Below are 16,523 nucleotides of genomic sequence, written 5' to 3' on the forward strand. Positions count from 1 at the left end.
TTGCATGCCTGTATATTATGATGGCAATAAACCAGCAATAACAAAGGTGCATATTGTTACTTCATACTGGAGTAGGGAGATGCTTCTGATACGCATGCCTGCCTTCTGCATGCACAGTGAGTTGTTAAGTCGTCTCTGCATTAACAAGTTTGGGATTCCAGTTTCATAAGATAGTGTGTCCCTTGTGCATTTGGTGGCATGGTTTAGCCATGCAGAATGAGGAAGGAAGCTTTACTCTGGATCTCAGTTCCACAGTGGACACAATGTACTGCACTACAGGAAAAATATGACAGAAAGTGAATTTGATTAACCGTGGTATGGTATCTATCTATTCCTGAAGGATGTTATATTGTTCTTCGATTGTGAGCTGTGCTAAGGATCTGTATATAACTTTATAATAATAAATAGTTGGATGACGCCAATTTAAGGTGGTGGAATATTAATTCACTCTTTTTCTTCGCAATTAAAGCCCATGAAGGCTCCATAAGAGGAGTAGCCGTGGATGGATTAAACCAGCTGACAACCACAGCAGGAAGTGAAGGATTGATCAAGTTCTGGAACTTCAAGAGCAAAAAATTTGTTCACTCTATTAACCTCCCTTCTTCTCCAAGTAAAATGTTGCTTCACAGAGACAGGTGGGATTATTGCAAGATGTATTCTTTTTAATAACTTCTCTTACTTCAGCGGTGATATTTTCATAATTCATATTTGCAGAGCACAGTTGTACTAAAAGAGTTTCACCCCTCCTAATTTCTGAAATATGTGCCGCCTCCCTAGTTTCTTCATTTAGACAGGGTCTTCTTGAGGGTGGCCCCGCAGCTGCAGGCCTCCCTTCCAATTAAAATTCACTTGGCCTCTTTAGTTTTGACATTCAAGAAGGCTTTAGAAAGAGGGTGGCTAACCTTTTCTGGTCCAAGGGCTGCATTGTAGGTTAGTCATTCACACAAGCATATGCATGCATGCAAATACAGCACACAAAAACCCAGACATGCATGCACAGACACCACATGCACACAGGTGATGAATAAAACCATTTCCTTCTGATGCAGCTTAGCTTTCAAAAGTGGCTCTTTTTCCACTGGCATGGCACTGCTATTAAGAGATCTTGCCAGTCATGAGCAGGAGAGTGTGCTCCTTCCTTCCCTGCCCCCCCCCCCGTCTGTAAGACCTAGCAGGGATGCCAGAAGAAGAAGAGGAGACACATTTGCAAAGTGAAGAGGTGCCTGAGTCTGCCAGGGGCTGGCAGACAGCTGGCATTGACTTGGCAGGCTGGATCTGGAGCCACTCCTTACTTAAAATCTTTACTGTGGCCTTTTTTTAAGAGAAAGGGTCCCATTTTGGTTGTCTGTATGCATTCAGTGCTTAGTATTTTGCCTGATGTTCTATTGTTTTTATTCCTCCGTATGCTGCTTTGTGAAAAGCAACAAATAAATAACTGGAATAATCTTAACTGATGAAAATAATAAAATTTTTGTTGTAATTAAGGTCTTACCCTTTACACATCCAACCCACTACAGTCACCTGTCCATTTTGCTTATTATGCCTTGCTTATATCCATCTTTTGCCTGTCCTTTCCCCTGTGAAAACATTTAAGGTAGCCTTACTCTAAACATCTATTGGGGTTTTCCCCTAAGTTTGTGTTCCAAGAATATCAATAACAAAGAAGCATAATGCAATTTTTTTTGCCTCTTCCTTGACATGTGTTTGACATTCTACTTTATATTCTTCTTGATTTTACCAGTTGCATTCTGGGAATTGTTACGGATGACTTCACCATTAGCGTCCTGGATATAGAAACACGAAAAATCGTGAGGAAGTTTTCAGGGCACCAAGGCCAGATAAATGACCTGGTAAATTTGTATCTATTTACTATCAGTTGTGTAGAGGTTACGTACCGCCAGAGTTCATCTACTTTGGGCAGGCAACGTACTGACCTCCAGATTTTGTAGACTGTAATTCCCATCATCTCCAGCCAACATAGCAGATGGTTAGGGAGAATGGAAGTTGCAGCCCACAGTATCAACAGGGTACCATGCTGCCTATCATCATGTTAGATCTTTGAGGTTTGTGCCGAAACAAATGCATATTCTTGTATGTGGATCAGTTGATTTGGGGTCACCTAATCCTTTAGCAAGAGTGAAGCTAAGGGCACGTGGACCTGAATGGAAGACCACTGGGAGTCCCATGGAGGACACTGAGCTTTCTAAAAGAAGAACAGTAATATGAATTATAATAAATGATGTGAATGGATACAGTTGGTATGTGCTAACTTAAACATTTTCCTAAGTATTCTTCAGCTTTGAATATATCCAGTGTTTCAACAACTCAACAGTGAAATGCTTTTTTGTTGCTAGTGTAGCTAGAGTATCATCCCAATTCTTTTTTTAAAATATTCATTATAATTTATAAAGTATAAAATACAATGATTGCAAGGATATATCGTAAAGACCTGTTCCTGTAATACCATATATATGTGTGTGAGTGTGTGTATCATGCAGCAACAAATACCAATATTATAAATCCAAAAATTATAACACATTAATATACCGCATAGATAAATGGTTGTAATCAGTACAGTGAACGCTTGGGTTGTGAACGTGATCCGTGCGGGGGGGCACGTTCGCACCCCACAGTGCCATATCTGCGCATGTGCGGGTTGCGATTTGGCATTTCTGCGCATGCGTGACCGACGAAACCCGGAAGTAACCCGTTCCGGTACTTCCGGGTTTTGGCGCAACCTGAAGCGTCTGTAACCCGAGGTATGACTGTATCATATTGTATCTAGTCTTCATGAATTCAATTAAGGGCTTCCATTTATATTCAGGTTTTCTCTCTTATTTACCATATTTCAGCCATATTAATTCTTTATGCCAACCTCGCTTTTTGCCAGGCTTTCTTTCACTGTTGCTGGTGGCATTATTATTCCATTTTTGCAACACAACAAACAGACAGTGGTACTTCGGGTTACATACGCTTCAGGTTACAGACGCTTCAGGTTACAGACTCCGCTAACCCAGAAATAGTACCTTAGTTTAAGAACTTTGCTTCAGGATGAGAACAGAAATCGTGCAGTGGTAGCAGGAGGCCCCATTAGCTAAAGTGGTCTTCAGGTTAAAAACAGTTTCAGGTTAAGAACGGACCTCCGGAACGAATTTAGTTCTTAACCCGAGGTACCACTGTACTAGCAGCAAGTGATAAATTCCATATTAGCTCCTCACGCTTGACCCATTCATCCAAATATCCTAGTAGCATTGTCAGAGGAATCTGTGCAGCTGTTACTCAAAAGACAAATCATATTTTTTTGTAGGCTTTCAGTTCTGATGGCCGCTGGCTAATAACGGCAGCTATGGACTGCAGCATCAGAACCTGGGATCTGCCATCTGGGTGGTAAGTAAATTTAGAGATTGCAGAGAAACTGCTACTTTGATATGTTACATGTGTGTACTGACAAAAGAGCACACTCAGTTTTAAAACACACCTTTCTATCTAATTCTTACTGTGTATTAAATTTGTATAGCAGCCTTCATCCAAAGATCACTGGGTGGTTCACAACATAAAAATAGAAAATGAGAACACACAATACATAATAAGCAAGAACAGAAACGAACTGGTCTACTTGCAAATATCTTCATTTATTTGTGTTCTATTGCCTTTATGCCTGAGGATTGAATCTGCCCTGCCAAAAGGTACACAAGAATGATATCTTGTCATACTCAGTTTCCAGTCTCAGCTGGCAATATATTGAGGCACTTCTTTGCTTCATAGGTAGATGAGGGCTTGAGTTTCTTAAATTTTTATTTTTAATAGAAAATGGTGCTTGCAATGGCTGATGCAGTTTGCAAGAGAAGTCATGTGAGTGGGGGACTCCCCACCCAAATAACCCAGTGCTTCATCTGCTGTGGGGAAGTGGCACCTAGATGTAATACAGTGCCCCCTTTCCGAAGAAAAATTCTACCATGATTCTAATCACCTGTAGGCTCTGAGTGCGGGAAGGAGAAGGGGCATCCAGCCCACTCATCCAAACAGAATATTACGTCTTATGTTATATGGTAAAGGTTCTACCTAAAGTTAGAATAGGCAGCCCCTACATTTCAGCAGAACTTGACTTTAATCATGCTGACTAATACTTGTTTCATTTTTAAAATCCCTTTCTTTAATTCAAAGTGAATTTTTAATGGCTTAGATGACTTTTGTAGTCTTTGACTAGCTTTTGTAGTTATTCTGTATACAACCTGTAATGCGTCTCCATCCTTTTTACTGGAACAGGGCAGACTTCAGTCTAATGAAGCATTTGCGTTAAAATGGTTTCTCTTGTCTACTTGGCAATCCCAGTTTAGGTGCCCCAAGATTGTGTAATTTCTCATGTCTCATATTCCTTTAATTTCCTCTGTCGGGTGTATTAAATACCATTTCCATTTCAAATTTCCTGTGTTGTTGCCTTTTTGACGTCTTGCCTATAAGCATAACCTAGACTTGTCAGATTTCTTTGAAGTACCGTATTTTTCGCTCTATAAGACGCACCTAGTTTTTGGAGGAGGAAAACAAGAAGAAAAATATTCTGAATCTCAGAAGCCAGAACAACAAGAGGGATTGCTGCGCAGCGAAAGCAGCAATCCCTCTTGCTGTTCTGGCTTCTGGGATAGCTGCGCAGCCTGCATTCGCTCCATAAGACGCACACACATTTCCCCATACTTTTTAGGAGGGCAAAAGTGAGTCTTATAGAGCAAAAAATATGGTAATTAGCCATCTGAGACATTACATTTTACGACAGGCTGCCTTGTTTGAACTTGTGTTTCTTCTCATTCACCTTTGAATGCACTGACATTTAAATGTTGCAACATTGCCCCACTAAAAAAGTCTCAGAGTTTCTTGTTATCATAACTTTTTCCAGATAGCAGTATGGATGTCAAATGGAAATGATGAAATGGTTCTCATACGTCAGAGGAGTTGTCCATATGCAGATTAGTACATAATGTACTTGTTTTTCCATTCCCTTATGCATACATTGAAACTATACAGTCTGATGATGCAACTCTTGATTTAGTTTCATAGCACTTCAATTTTAATAGGAATGTACTGCAATACTAAACCAATTACGTTAACTAGCATGACATAATTGAACTAACATTTAAGTTTCTTATGCCTGCACAGTACATTGCCTTGAGACATAAGTAAAAGGCATTTAATAAATTAAAAAATAATAATAATATCCAGAGCACACAACCACACACACATTGCAGTTGTTTTAATTTACCTGTACTTGGACTTCCAATATTGCTTTCATTCAGATTTATTGTGTGTGTCTCCCTGCTAAAGAGTCCAGTCTGAGTTGGTTCTCCCTTCACCCTTGTATTTGATGCTCTGTGGCTAACTAGAACAGGAATGAAAAAGGATAGATGTTTTAAAGTTCAAACGGGACTTCAGCCAATTTGCAGGAAGAATAGGACTGATGAGCAGTTGCAGATTTGATTCTTGACCGCAATTGTACACTTCTTGAGTTGACAGATTGGGTGGGCGTGCCCACCAAGTGGACACACTTTAAACTGTTTTACTATGATTTGCTTTCATTTGGTCTTACAACAGTCGGTTCTTTGTTTTCTTTCTTTGAGGCATATGGCATAGCGACAAAGGGTAAAGGGGTAGCTTTGGTTCCAGATGGACTGGAATACAGTTGTAGCTGCCAGTCATGCAGTCCTGTGTTCATCCTACTCATAATGGGCAATGCACATCTGATAAAGTTGAGTTATGAGGCTCCACTAGACCCAGTGTAGGCAGAACTCTGCTTTTGCAATATTCTCCTCCTCTGTGTCCCCAAAACATGCTCCAGAAGGTCCCCCAACCGTACAGAGGTGATTTCCCTGGGGAGTTGCAGGGAAGAGGAGACAAAAGTCTCCTGTGTTGAATGCCACCCAGTATTTTCCCCCACCCAATATTTTTGTCATCACATTACATGGCCAGTTTAGTCTATTGGGAACATAAGGGAACAAATTGTGATTTCTCACAATCACTACAGATTGATTTCTGTATGCTAAAAATCAAACATTACAAACTATCCCCACAATGAGTTAAAAGATTGGCAAACTATGGGGATGCTTGTAGCTAAACTAAAGCATTGTATAAAAGCAAAAGAAAAGAGAAACACCAGATAACTTTTTTTTTTGAAGTTAGAAGTCATCTTTACAGTGTTTTTCAGGGTTTTGAATTTAATCATTATATTTTATTTTATTTTTGTTTTGTTAACCGTGATGTAGGACAGTCAACCCAGTCGTACTTACAAAAGACCATATGTGTTTATCCTTGTATGTTTTTTGTAGATGTCCATGTTTCTTAAATCTAATCCTCTGAACACTCTGCTCCAACTGTCTGGAGAACTGAAGGGAATAATGTTCTGGCACCTTCTATCATCCAGAGCACTGAGGGCTGCTGGATCTGTTGCCTCACCTCTGTGCAAGCGAGATCACCAGCATGAGATCAAACCTGGCCCAGCTGGATTTAAATGCCCCTTTATTCTGACATTTTCAAATTGATTTCCCATCTCTCCCTTTCCCCCACACTCCTGCTCCCTAATATGGCTCCCCCCCCCCCAGTTTGTAATCCTGAACACAAGAACTTGACCTGTCTCCTTTTTTAAAACCTTGAAGTGAACGTCTTTGGGAAGACTATACATTTGTCTGAAAAGCAGAATAAGAAGACTGATAATATTATGACTGGTACTGGTTTCATGCATTTAATAACTGGTAACTGAACTATATATTATCTGTTATGTGATGAATTGTTTTTTCTCTTTGCAGCCTTGTCGACTGTTTCCTACTAGATTCAGCAGCAGTAAGCATTACTATGTCTCCTACGGGAGACTTCTTAGCTTCTTCCCATGTAGATGATCTTGGAATTTACCTGTGGTAAGTCTTCCAGTGGTCTTCTGAGCATGTCCATGTTTAAAGCAGATCTATAAGACATCAGACTGCCCATTCCTATTGCTGCATTGTTCCATGGCACTTTAGTAAAAGGTGCAAGTTCTGCCCTTTGGAAAATTCCTCTGTAACTGCCCCCGCCTCCCAATCAGTTAGGTTTACTGGGACTGTTTTCCTAATATAATGAAATTCCAGACGCGTTTGCTTGGAAGCAAGTTCTGTTTATGTCAGTTGAAACTTGCTTTACATCAAGTAAGATTTTCACTCCTCCACGTTTTGACTGTAATCTTTTATCCTGTGTCAAAAATGACTTCTGAAATTGTATTTATCTTCAAAACCAGCTTGCCTTATGACATGGTGGGGCTCTGCTGTCCAGAAAGTAAGCTCAAAACGTTATTAGGGGCATCGGGGTAGTTGTTGTTCTTTGGAACCCAGTCAATATTCTTAGGACTGCAAACAATTTAGTTCTAGCAAAAACAAAAAAAACCTTTAAACTACATTAAATCGAAAACAGTAATCATACCAAATAGCTAAATACATAATAAATACAGTATAAATACATTAAAATTTTACAACATAGAAAAAGCTGCTGTATTAATCAACATTTGCATTATATTCTACATAAATAGCAGTATGAGGATTGCATTTAACTTCAAAATGTTCTCTTTCTGGTCTACCATCTCTCACTCTTAACAACTTAGTCCTATAGCTTACATTAATCGCTCATGGTTATAGCAGATAGATCCACAAAGAACATAACGTGCTTTCTTTCTCCTCTGCCCCCACCCCAAGCCAAAATAACAATGTCTTCCATCTTGGATTTTACAGGTCTAACCGTTCGCTGTATTCGCTTGTCTCTTTGCGTCCGCTTCCACCGGATTATGAGCCTTCTGTAGTAACGCTTCCTGGAACATGTCCAGCTCAAGGTACTAGAGAAGGGAGTTGCTGAGGATTTTTTTGGCCGTTAGTGTACTTTTTCTGAATCTCCTGTTTGTGTAATTGCAAAGTAACGGCTTGCATACTGTTCCTAGGCCAGTGCAAAGTTGAATTCGTGAAAGATTCTATGCTCCCCTGTGTTCTGAGATATTGTTCAACTTGAAAATCCTATGGCTTCCTAGATGCTGCTAGACTACAACTCCCACCAGTCTTGACCAGCGGCCAGGACTGCAGAGGCTGATGGGACTTGGCATCCAGCAACGTCTGGAGAACCACAGGTTCCTCACCCCTGCCCTAGAGTGTGTACATTGTCCTTACTAATGACCACATATTTGAAGCCATGGGTGGGATCTAATGTCATGCTATGTTTAACATTCTGTTTGCAAGCATGTCAGTATATCAAGCCCTCCCCATATGTTCTGTTCGGGGGGGGGGGGTTCCAACCCGCATAGAGCCAATTTCACAGAGTGCCTGACGCGATTTGTTTGGTGACTCTCACTCTTTATCTAGAGAGCTTTCACTCCAAATAATGAGTAGCATCATGATCAATAATATTTTTTAAAAAAATTATACCCTGCCCATCTGGCTGGGTTGCCCCAGCCACTCTGGGCGGTTTCCAGCACACATAAAAACATGATAAAACATATCAAAAATTAACAGCAACAATCTGATCCAATATTTTAAAAAACCACAATAACTTGTGAAGTATTATCTGCTTCATTATGCCTTATCTTTCTCCATCAGCTAGGATGGACCAGATAATAATTCGAAACATAAAATGAGTTGAAAATAGCCAAGTAAAATGTGCTATAAAACTGATTGGTCCACATCCTCTCAGCCTCGACTGTCAAAAGGCCAGCCCGAATATAATATAGCCATCAGTTGGCACTTCACAGAGTATAGGACAGGCCTACAACCTGAAAATCAACACAGAGAAACAGCAGTATATCTATTTTATGTTAGGCTATATAGGCAACCGTCTAGAGAAAGGAACTTGTCTTGGAATTGGGCAGAGATGCAGTCAAGGTGGTGCTCTCATTTACTCTTGTCGATTATGATAACAAAGGCATCGTCTGAACCATGAAGGTTCCAGCTGTTAGATTAAAACCATGCATGGGATTGTGTTAGGAAGATGATGGAGAGCTGACATCAACACTGATGTACTGTATGTTTGGTGTCCATATCCATTCTATGACAGGCAGCCCTGTTGAATCATACCAAAGGCTTATCTGGTTGAACACCCGGATTCCCAAAGCGGCCAGCCGGATGCTTATGGGAAGCTCATAAGCAGAACATAGAATCAGAGACCCATAGAGTTGGATGGGATCCTGAGGATCGTCTAGTCCAACCCCCGCAATGCAGAAATACATAGCTGTCCCACCCAGGGATCGAACTTGCAACCTTGCATTGTTAGCACCACGCTCTAACCAACTGAGCTAGCCAGCTGTACCAGCTCACAGCCACGAAGGCCAGCCTCCTCTGAGAGTGCATGGCAGTAATCTAGTATTAAGCAGTTATGTGTGTAAGCTTTCAGATCAGATAAAGGAAAACGGCGACACAGTCCTCAGCTGCTGATGTTAGCAGAGGGTATTTTTGAACCCATCACAGGCTGCTTTTCCAGCCCAGCTGCAGATCCAAGAGCATGCTAAGAGTGCAAACTTAAGGGGCTTCCCTTCCACTAGTCAGAGGATCTGTCAACTCAGCACTTCAGTCTTGCAGTGATCCAGGCCCTGCTTTTAAGTATATTTCTAACATATGGACAAAATGAGCCACATTTAGATATTTATTTGGTACAAAACACTACAGAAACTACATGCGTTCCCATGCAATAGGGGAGACACTGGTGAGACACTGATGTCTAGAGTCCATGCAGATGTCTGGCAGTTCTTCCAGTTGCTGATGGTGCAGTCAGCATTCCGATAACTTGGATGATTTCTCCTGAATCATCTGACTTTGTGTAATGGTGAGAAAATGACACAAACAAAATATGTAACGAAACTGGAAGCAATCCAGTTTCCTATCCTGCAGATTCAAGTGCAGGCACTACTTTTGATTCATTCCCTGAAGCAGATTGGCAGCTGTATGTTCTGTGAGTAATACCTTTCAAAAGAGGCATGAAAATGACGTCTTCGTTGCTGCCGATTCTGTGTCGTTCAGAGCACCGAGGGAGCTTCCACAGCTAAGATTTAGCAGCTAAATCAGATGAGATACCCTTTGCCAGCCCCCACATATGCATTCTAGGTCTTGTAAAATTGAATAACTGTGCCTCTTAAAGAGAGGTGGTCAACCTTTTCTGACAAGAAGACCAGATCCTTATGTCCTTGACCTCTGAAAGGCCAACTTTGACAGATTGGGGGTAGGAGAAAAGTTAGTTAGACAAACAGATACATATTGCAGGTATGGAACCCTTAGCCAAGGGGACACCATCCATTGTGAGGAATTTCAAGCATGGCTTTCCATTCATGCTACAGGAATGTGCCTCCTTGGCCATCGTCTCTGGCTGTGTTCATCTTGTTATGTTCAACTGCATCTGAATTGTTTCTGTTTTATTGTCTTCACAGATTTAACATAATATCATCCCAATAGATGTGTGTGTGTGTGTGTGTGTGTCTGTGTGTGTCTATATATATTTGTCCAGTAGCACCTTAGAGACCAACTAAGTTTGTTCTTGGTATAAGCCTTTGTGTGCATGCACACTTTTTCAGATACACTGCAATTTTGTGCATGCACACGAAAGCTTATACCAAGAACAAACTTAGCTGGTCTCTAAGGTGCTACTGGACCATTTTTTCTATATTTCGACTGCGTCAGACCAACACGGCTGCCTACCAGAATCTAATATCATCCCAATGTGCTTGTGTAATTAACCAGCTGTGTTTATCTGAATGTCATTCAGGATCTACTGTCATTGGAATATTTCCCAATGTTGCTAAACGTTTCCCCCCCTGTCTGTTACCATTTTTAAAGATGTAGATGTCACAGAAGAAGAAGAAATAAGTGATGAGATGATAGAATACGATTCTCCAGAACAGCTGGGAGAAGCATTAGTGACCCTTTCTATGTTGCCAAAATCTAGATGGAAGAACCTCCTCAATCTTGATATTATAAAGGTAGCATGTCCATGTTATTTTTTAAAAGGTTTCTGACCAGGACCTGTTGCTTTCATTTTACATATTACGTGGTTGTGTTGAATGCAACAAAGACTTGACAAAATGTCTTCATAGTTTGGGATAACATCTAGGTTGTTTTTAGGGTATACAAATATCAGAAGTATTTTACACATAGTCAACCTCGATTTAACACACCAACTAAGATTCTAATGCTATCACAGATGGAAAGTTAATACATTTGGTGTTCTTAGGGTTACAGTGTGAATATGAAAATTGTCTGATGATATAAAATCTCCCATCCACAGCAAAAGAACAAACCCAAAGAGCCACCAAAAGTGCCAAAATCTGCACCGTTCTTCATCCCCACAATTCCTGGCCTCATACCACAATATGCTTCCATTGAACATGAAAATGGTGGACAACAGGTAAAGAGAAAGCTGGTGATACAAAACATCTACATGTAGTACTTCTCTCTCTCTCTCTCTCTCTCTCTCTCTCTGTCTCTGTATTGTCGTTGAAATCAAACCTTTATTAGGCATTATGCAAATAAAAACCGTAAGAAGGAAAATAACATGTAAAAGCCTTGAAATATATATAAAAAGGCAGCAGTTGGCTACAATCATATATATATATATACATATAAAATCAGTGGTTTTCCTTGTTAACCTGCTCCTTGGAGGACTGCAGCCAAAAACTCGGCTACCCCCGCCGTTACCCTTTGGTCAACGTCGGATAGGCAGAATCCCGCACATTCACCTTGCTGTCTCTGTATTTATGACTGCCTCTTGGAAGTAATTTCTTATGTAATGGGGGCTAAATCACTGGTGAATTGCAGTAACGGATCGTGGTCCTACTGTATTTTTATAGCATTCCCCCCCCCCTCGATTCTCTATTCCCACTTACAACATCTTTGATAAAAGCACAGAATTTTGGCACCTCAACTGCACAATTACTGTGATGATGTAGATAATTATCTGCAATCTAATACTTGAAACTGGTACTTAAATATTGGGCAGCTTCATCATATATAGAAAGAACTTGCTGTTCTGTCATATCTAAGACCGCTTTCTCAGTGAGGTTTAATCCTAAATACATTGTTAAGTATTACATAGATGAACCTCTGGTCCTCATCTATCTTTAGCTTTCTGAAGAGTCCTTATAGAAATCCTTGTTTTGATTTCTCCAGATGCCCTTTCTTCCATTGTTTTTATGTGATGCATGTTTTCCCATGTGCTTGCATGTACACATGCATGTCTTCAAAGGAGAAGTGCCTGTGTAAGGATATTCATCTTACTGGGTGAGATTCCTCCTAATTATGCCATTCTTCTATATGGCATTGTAATTTAAAGAGTACAGAACTAAATTAATTCAACATTTCAAATCCCTACCCCCTTTTAATTCTCATAAGGATGTTACATTTAAAATTTCATCTACCTATATTTGTAAAAGTTGTCTTTCATGCAATTCAATTGACAACCTTTTTTTATATTTCAGTCAAAAGTAGTAAACCTTGGAGTACTGGCACAAAAATCTGAGTTCTACCTGAAGCTTGAAGAAGCTCTGATAAACAGTGACTGTGAGTTATAATATGAAATGAATAAATTTGCATCCCGACAAGGTGGAGGAAGAAGGTGTACTTTATTTCCCTTTTCTCCATATATTATAGTGGTAGTGAATTGGGCTTCTTAAGGCTGGAATAATGTGTCTTCAGAATAGATATTGCGAGAAAGGATACCTTATCTTGGCTTGTTGGGGGATGCAATTTCAGTATGGTCCAGTGTGTGCAGAACACTTTAGCTTCTTTAAAAGAGCATTCCCCTAAGGGGACATCAGCTTTACAAATTCTCCCAATATGTTGAACTCGGTATTACACATTAGGAAAAGGTTAAATGTATCGGGTCCTCTTAATCCCCATTAGTCCCATTAAGTTGTGATGGTGCTGCTACTGTGCTTTTGATCCTTATTAAATCATCGGTTCCTGGGATGCCTTGGGAAAGAGTTGACCTGTTAATTGTGGTAACAGTCGGGCTAGTTACAGAAGTCCTTCTTTCAAAGCAATACACACCTAGCATACCCCAGAGCCAATTTCACAATAATTCGACTTTTTGAAGCATTCATTCCTTTAGGAAATCCCTTTAGGGCATATCAGAATTCCATTGTATAGATCTGACATTGTTTATGTCAGAACTTCTGCCCTGACGAAAGGTTAGCTGAAGGCCTTTTATAAAAAATGCAGGCAAGCAATAGCAGGGAACTGGAATGTGTAAAGTGCTCTGGTTTTAAAGGGTTAATCAAGAAAGCCAGATGTGAAGGAAAACCTAGGTTACTATGACATGGCAGAGAATAATTTTTTATTTATTAAATAAATTTTTATTTAGGGCAGTTTGCAAACCAAGATTCTTTGGTCAGTGATAATTTGGAACTACTCCACTACTACTGTTCTGACCTGTGTTTGAAGTCAGCTTGGTCCTAGGCTCGTTTTGCACTTGGCTTTTGACCACCAAGAGAAAATGCCTGGGCTATCTCCACCATCTTGAGATCATTGGATCTGGACTGTTTTCACACACTAATACCCCATCCTGTAGAATTGTATCAGATGTATTTTTTTATCTGCACAATCGGAATGGATTTCTGGAACCCAGTTGCTTTTTCTCTGTGCAGCCTGAGCAGGAGCAGTCACCATTAAGAAAAAGAGGTCAGAATAGGCCAATATATATATGTGGGCTGTCTCTGGATCAAGTGACTTTCCTTCTTTAAGTTCTCAAAGCTCTTAACCTAGCTCAAGGTTGTCATCTGAACTAGCCAGATGTTTAACTGGCTAGTTTCCATTGTTTTTCCATATTGCTGTAGCAACAGCCAATCAATGCCAGCCCTTGCCATAGCCACCAGTGACACGCCAAATAGCCACTGACAATCTCCGATTCGCGGCAGCAACCAATCCCACGTCACCGCTATGCAATATCCATGTATAAGACGAACCCTGATTTTAAAGGAAATTTTCAGGAAACCATCCTAGTCTTATACAGGGAAAAGTACGGTAAGTGGAGGGGTCCATATGTACAGCTGGAGCCTCCCGCTACCAAAGAGGCAAGGTTTCAAATGGCATGACTTTGGGAAATAGGGATCTTCTTTTCGCCACAAAATAAGGGTCAAATAAAATTCCACCAGCTTGTGCTGTTCTCTTAATTGCATAAAACGAACAATTTGGGTTATGACCAAATTGTTGAATGGTGCAGGGTATAGGATAACTATTTAAAATGCTGAGATATATATATAGAGAGAGAGATATAGATACACACACACACATATACATATACATATACCCACAACACCCCATTTCTGTAACACTTTCTAGAACTTGTAGCCATATTCTTCCTGTTTTGACAGATAAATCTCCGCTCCGTATTCTGAAGGACATGGGACCATCTAACACAGAGGCAGAACTGAGAGGCTTGTCCCCCGATGGCGGTGGCTCTGTTAGGGTGATGCAAAGCTTCCTAAGAATGATTGAGGCCACGCTGGCCACGAAATGCGACTTTGAACTGGCTCAGGCATACCTTGCGTTGTTTCTGAAGGTAAGTGTATCATCTGATACAATTGCTAGTGACATTCTGTGCAGCACAGTTTGCTTACCGTAGAAGCCCCCCATCTGAATGCGCTGGGGGTGAGGGAGACACTTGGCAATGAATAAAGAATGACTGACAGCATCCGTTCCTTTTTGCAATAGCATTTCCCCCTACTGAAACTTTCATTATTGCTGTGTGATAGCACTGCTTGGCCTTACAGTGCTCATCTGAGGGGAGTTATTAATATGAGTTACTTACTTTGATCACAGGTAGGTAGCCATGGTGGTCTGCCATAGTTGAAACAAACAAACAAAATTCCTTCCAGTAGCACCTTAGAGACCAACTAAGTTTGTTATTGGTATGAGCTTTCATGTGCATGGTATGAGCTTTCGTCTGAAGAAGTGTGCGTGCACACGAAAGCTCATACCGATAACAAACTTAGTTGGTCTCTAAGGTGCTACTGGAAGGAATTTTATTTATTTTGTTTTTACTTTGATCAGTTTGTGAAACATTGGCATCGTGTTAAGGAGGACATTTACCAACTTTTATAAATAATAATAATAAAGTGATGTAGTGGTTTAACACAGTAATAAAGAAATTTAAGAAATGTGTTCCTTAAAATTTGCTTTATGTAATTAATTTCATGCTTCCATTTCAGTTGCACTTAAAAATCCTTTCATCAGAACCAGATCTGCTGGCAGAACTATCCAGACTGTCACCCCAGCTTGAAGAAATTTGGGTGCATTTACAGACTCTCTTCAACCAAAGCCTTTGCATTTTAAATTACATGAAGACTGCTTTGTTGTAACATTCCCTTTGTTCTATAAGAATGCCCAGTTTAATGTACAAATCAAGTTTAATAATGGATATTTTCTCTCTTAAGTTTCAGAAAAGGTAACTGTACAGCTTGACTTGGTAACTTTATTTTGTACAAATTTAAACATGAATCTGTGCTACCTTGACAGATAAAGTGTGCTTTTATTATTGTGTAAATGACTGCTGAAACAGTAAAGTTCCCTGTCAAAAATTACGATATATTCAATATGGTAAAACACTCAATATGCAGTTATAAATCTAAATAAATTTTAAGAGGTGAGGTCTGATGAATTATTTGGGTACATTGATGCTGGACAGGTGTGGTCCTAGTCACTACCTAGCGGTAGACCATGTAAGAGTAGGATAATAAAAATGGTAAAGATGCAGAATTCTGTGTGCTGAAAAACACTTTTTGTATATTGAACAGATGTCTGCAAGAGCTGCAAAATTTAAATTTCTTTAATGACTAACAAATATAATGTTGTGCATCACCTTAAACCAATTTGGATGTTTCATAAATTCTAGACATCACAGAATGCAGCATAAACTTGCCATATAAGATATATTATGCAAGTTTCAATTAAATGTTACATAACTGCAAGAAGTGAAGTTACTGGGAACCAGGCAGAGGGCCTTCTCGGTAGTGGCACCCACCCTGTGGAACGCCCTCCCAACAGATGTCGGGGAGCTAAATAACTATGCAACTTTTAAAAGACATCTGAAGGCAGCCCTGTATAGGGAGGTTTTTAATGTTGGATGTTTTGTTTTGCTTTTATATTTGTTGGAAGCCACCCAGAGGGGCTGAGGCAACCCATTCTGATGGGCAGGGTACGAATAATAAAATAATTATTCTTATTATTCTTGTGTGTTTACTAATTCAGTCCATTATTCCTAAACTAAAAAGGCCATTAGAATTTCAACCATGGAAGGTACTTTGCCTTTTTAAACTTTTCACTGGATATTGATTTAGAAATACAAAAATACTGTTTGGACAGAATATTGAAAACCCAGCTCTAGAATTACACAGAATTCCATTTACAGTGGAAAGACAACTTTTGCTGCATTTAAAATTTAATGGCAAGGCAGACAGGATTTTGTGCAAGATTTGGGGGGTCCTTAAAAGTGTGGAGCCCAGGGTTTTCCCCCTAAATTTAAGTCAAAGCACTGTAATCCAGACACCATGG

At 40.0% G+C, this 16,523-nt stretch overlaps 1 protein-coding gene across 1 annotated transcript in view; it reads left to right on the forward strand.

The window, feature by feature from the left end:
* WDR36 (WD repeat domain 36) overlaps positions 1–16,197 on the forward strand; it is a 32,533-nt gene extending 16,336 nt beyond the window's left edge. Inside the window, exons 14-23 of the mRNA XM_082191427.1 lie at positions 470–635; positions 1,742–1,850; positions 3,308–3,387; positions 6,792–6,899; positions 7,740–7,837; positions 10,815–10,957; positions 11,263–11,382; positions 12,452–12,533; positions 14,345–14,532; positions 15,182–16,197. Coding sequence (XP_082047553.1) covers positions 470–635; positions 1,742–1,850; positions 3,308–3,387; positions 6,792–6,899; positions 7,740–7,837; positions 10,815–10,957; positions 11,263–11,382; positions 12,452–12,533; positions 14,345–14,532; positions 15,182–15,331 — 1,244 coding nt within the window. The 3' untranslated portion in view covers positions 15,332–16,197. The remainder of the gene's footprint in view (positions 1–469; positions 636–1,741; positions 1,851–3,307; positions 3,388–6,791; positions 6,900–7,739; positions 7,838–10,814; positions 10,958–11,262; positions 11,383–12,451; positions 12,534–14,344; positions 14,533–15,181) is intronic.
* The last annotated feature ends 326 nt before the right edge of the window (positions 16,198–16,523 follow it).

The sequence above is a fragment of the Podarcis vaucheri genome, assembly GCF_965113315.1.
Source record: "Podarcis vaucheri genome assembly, chromosome: 11".
Classification (NCBI taxonomy): domain Eukaryota; kingdom Metazoa; phylum Chordata; class Lepidosauria; order Squamata; family Lacertidae; genus Podarcis; species Podarcis vaucheri.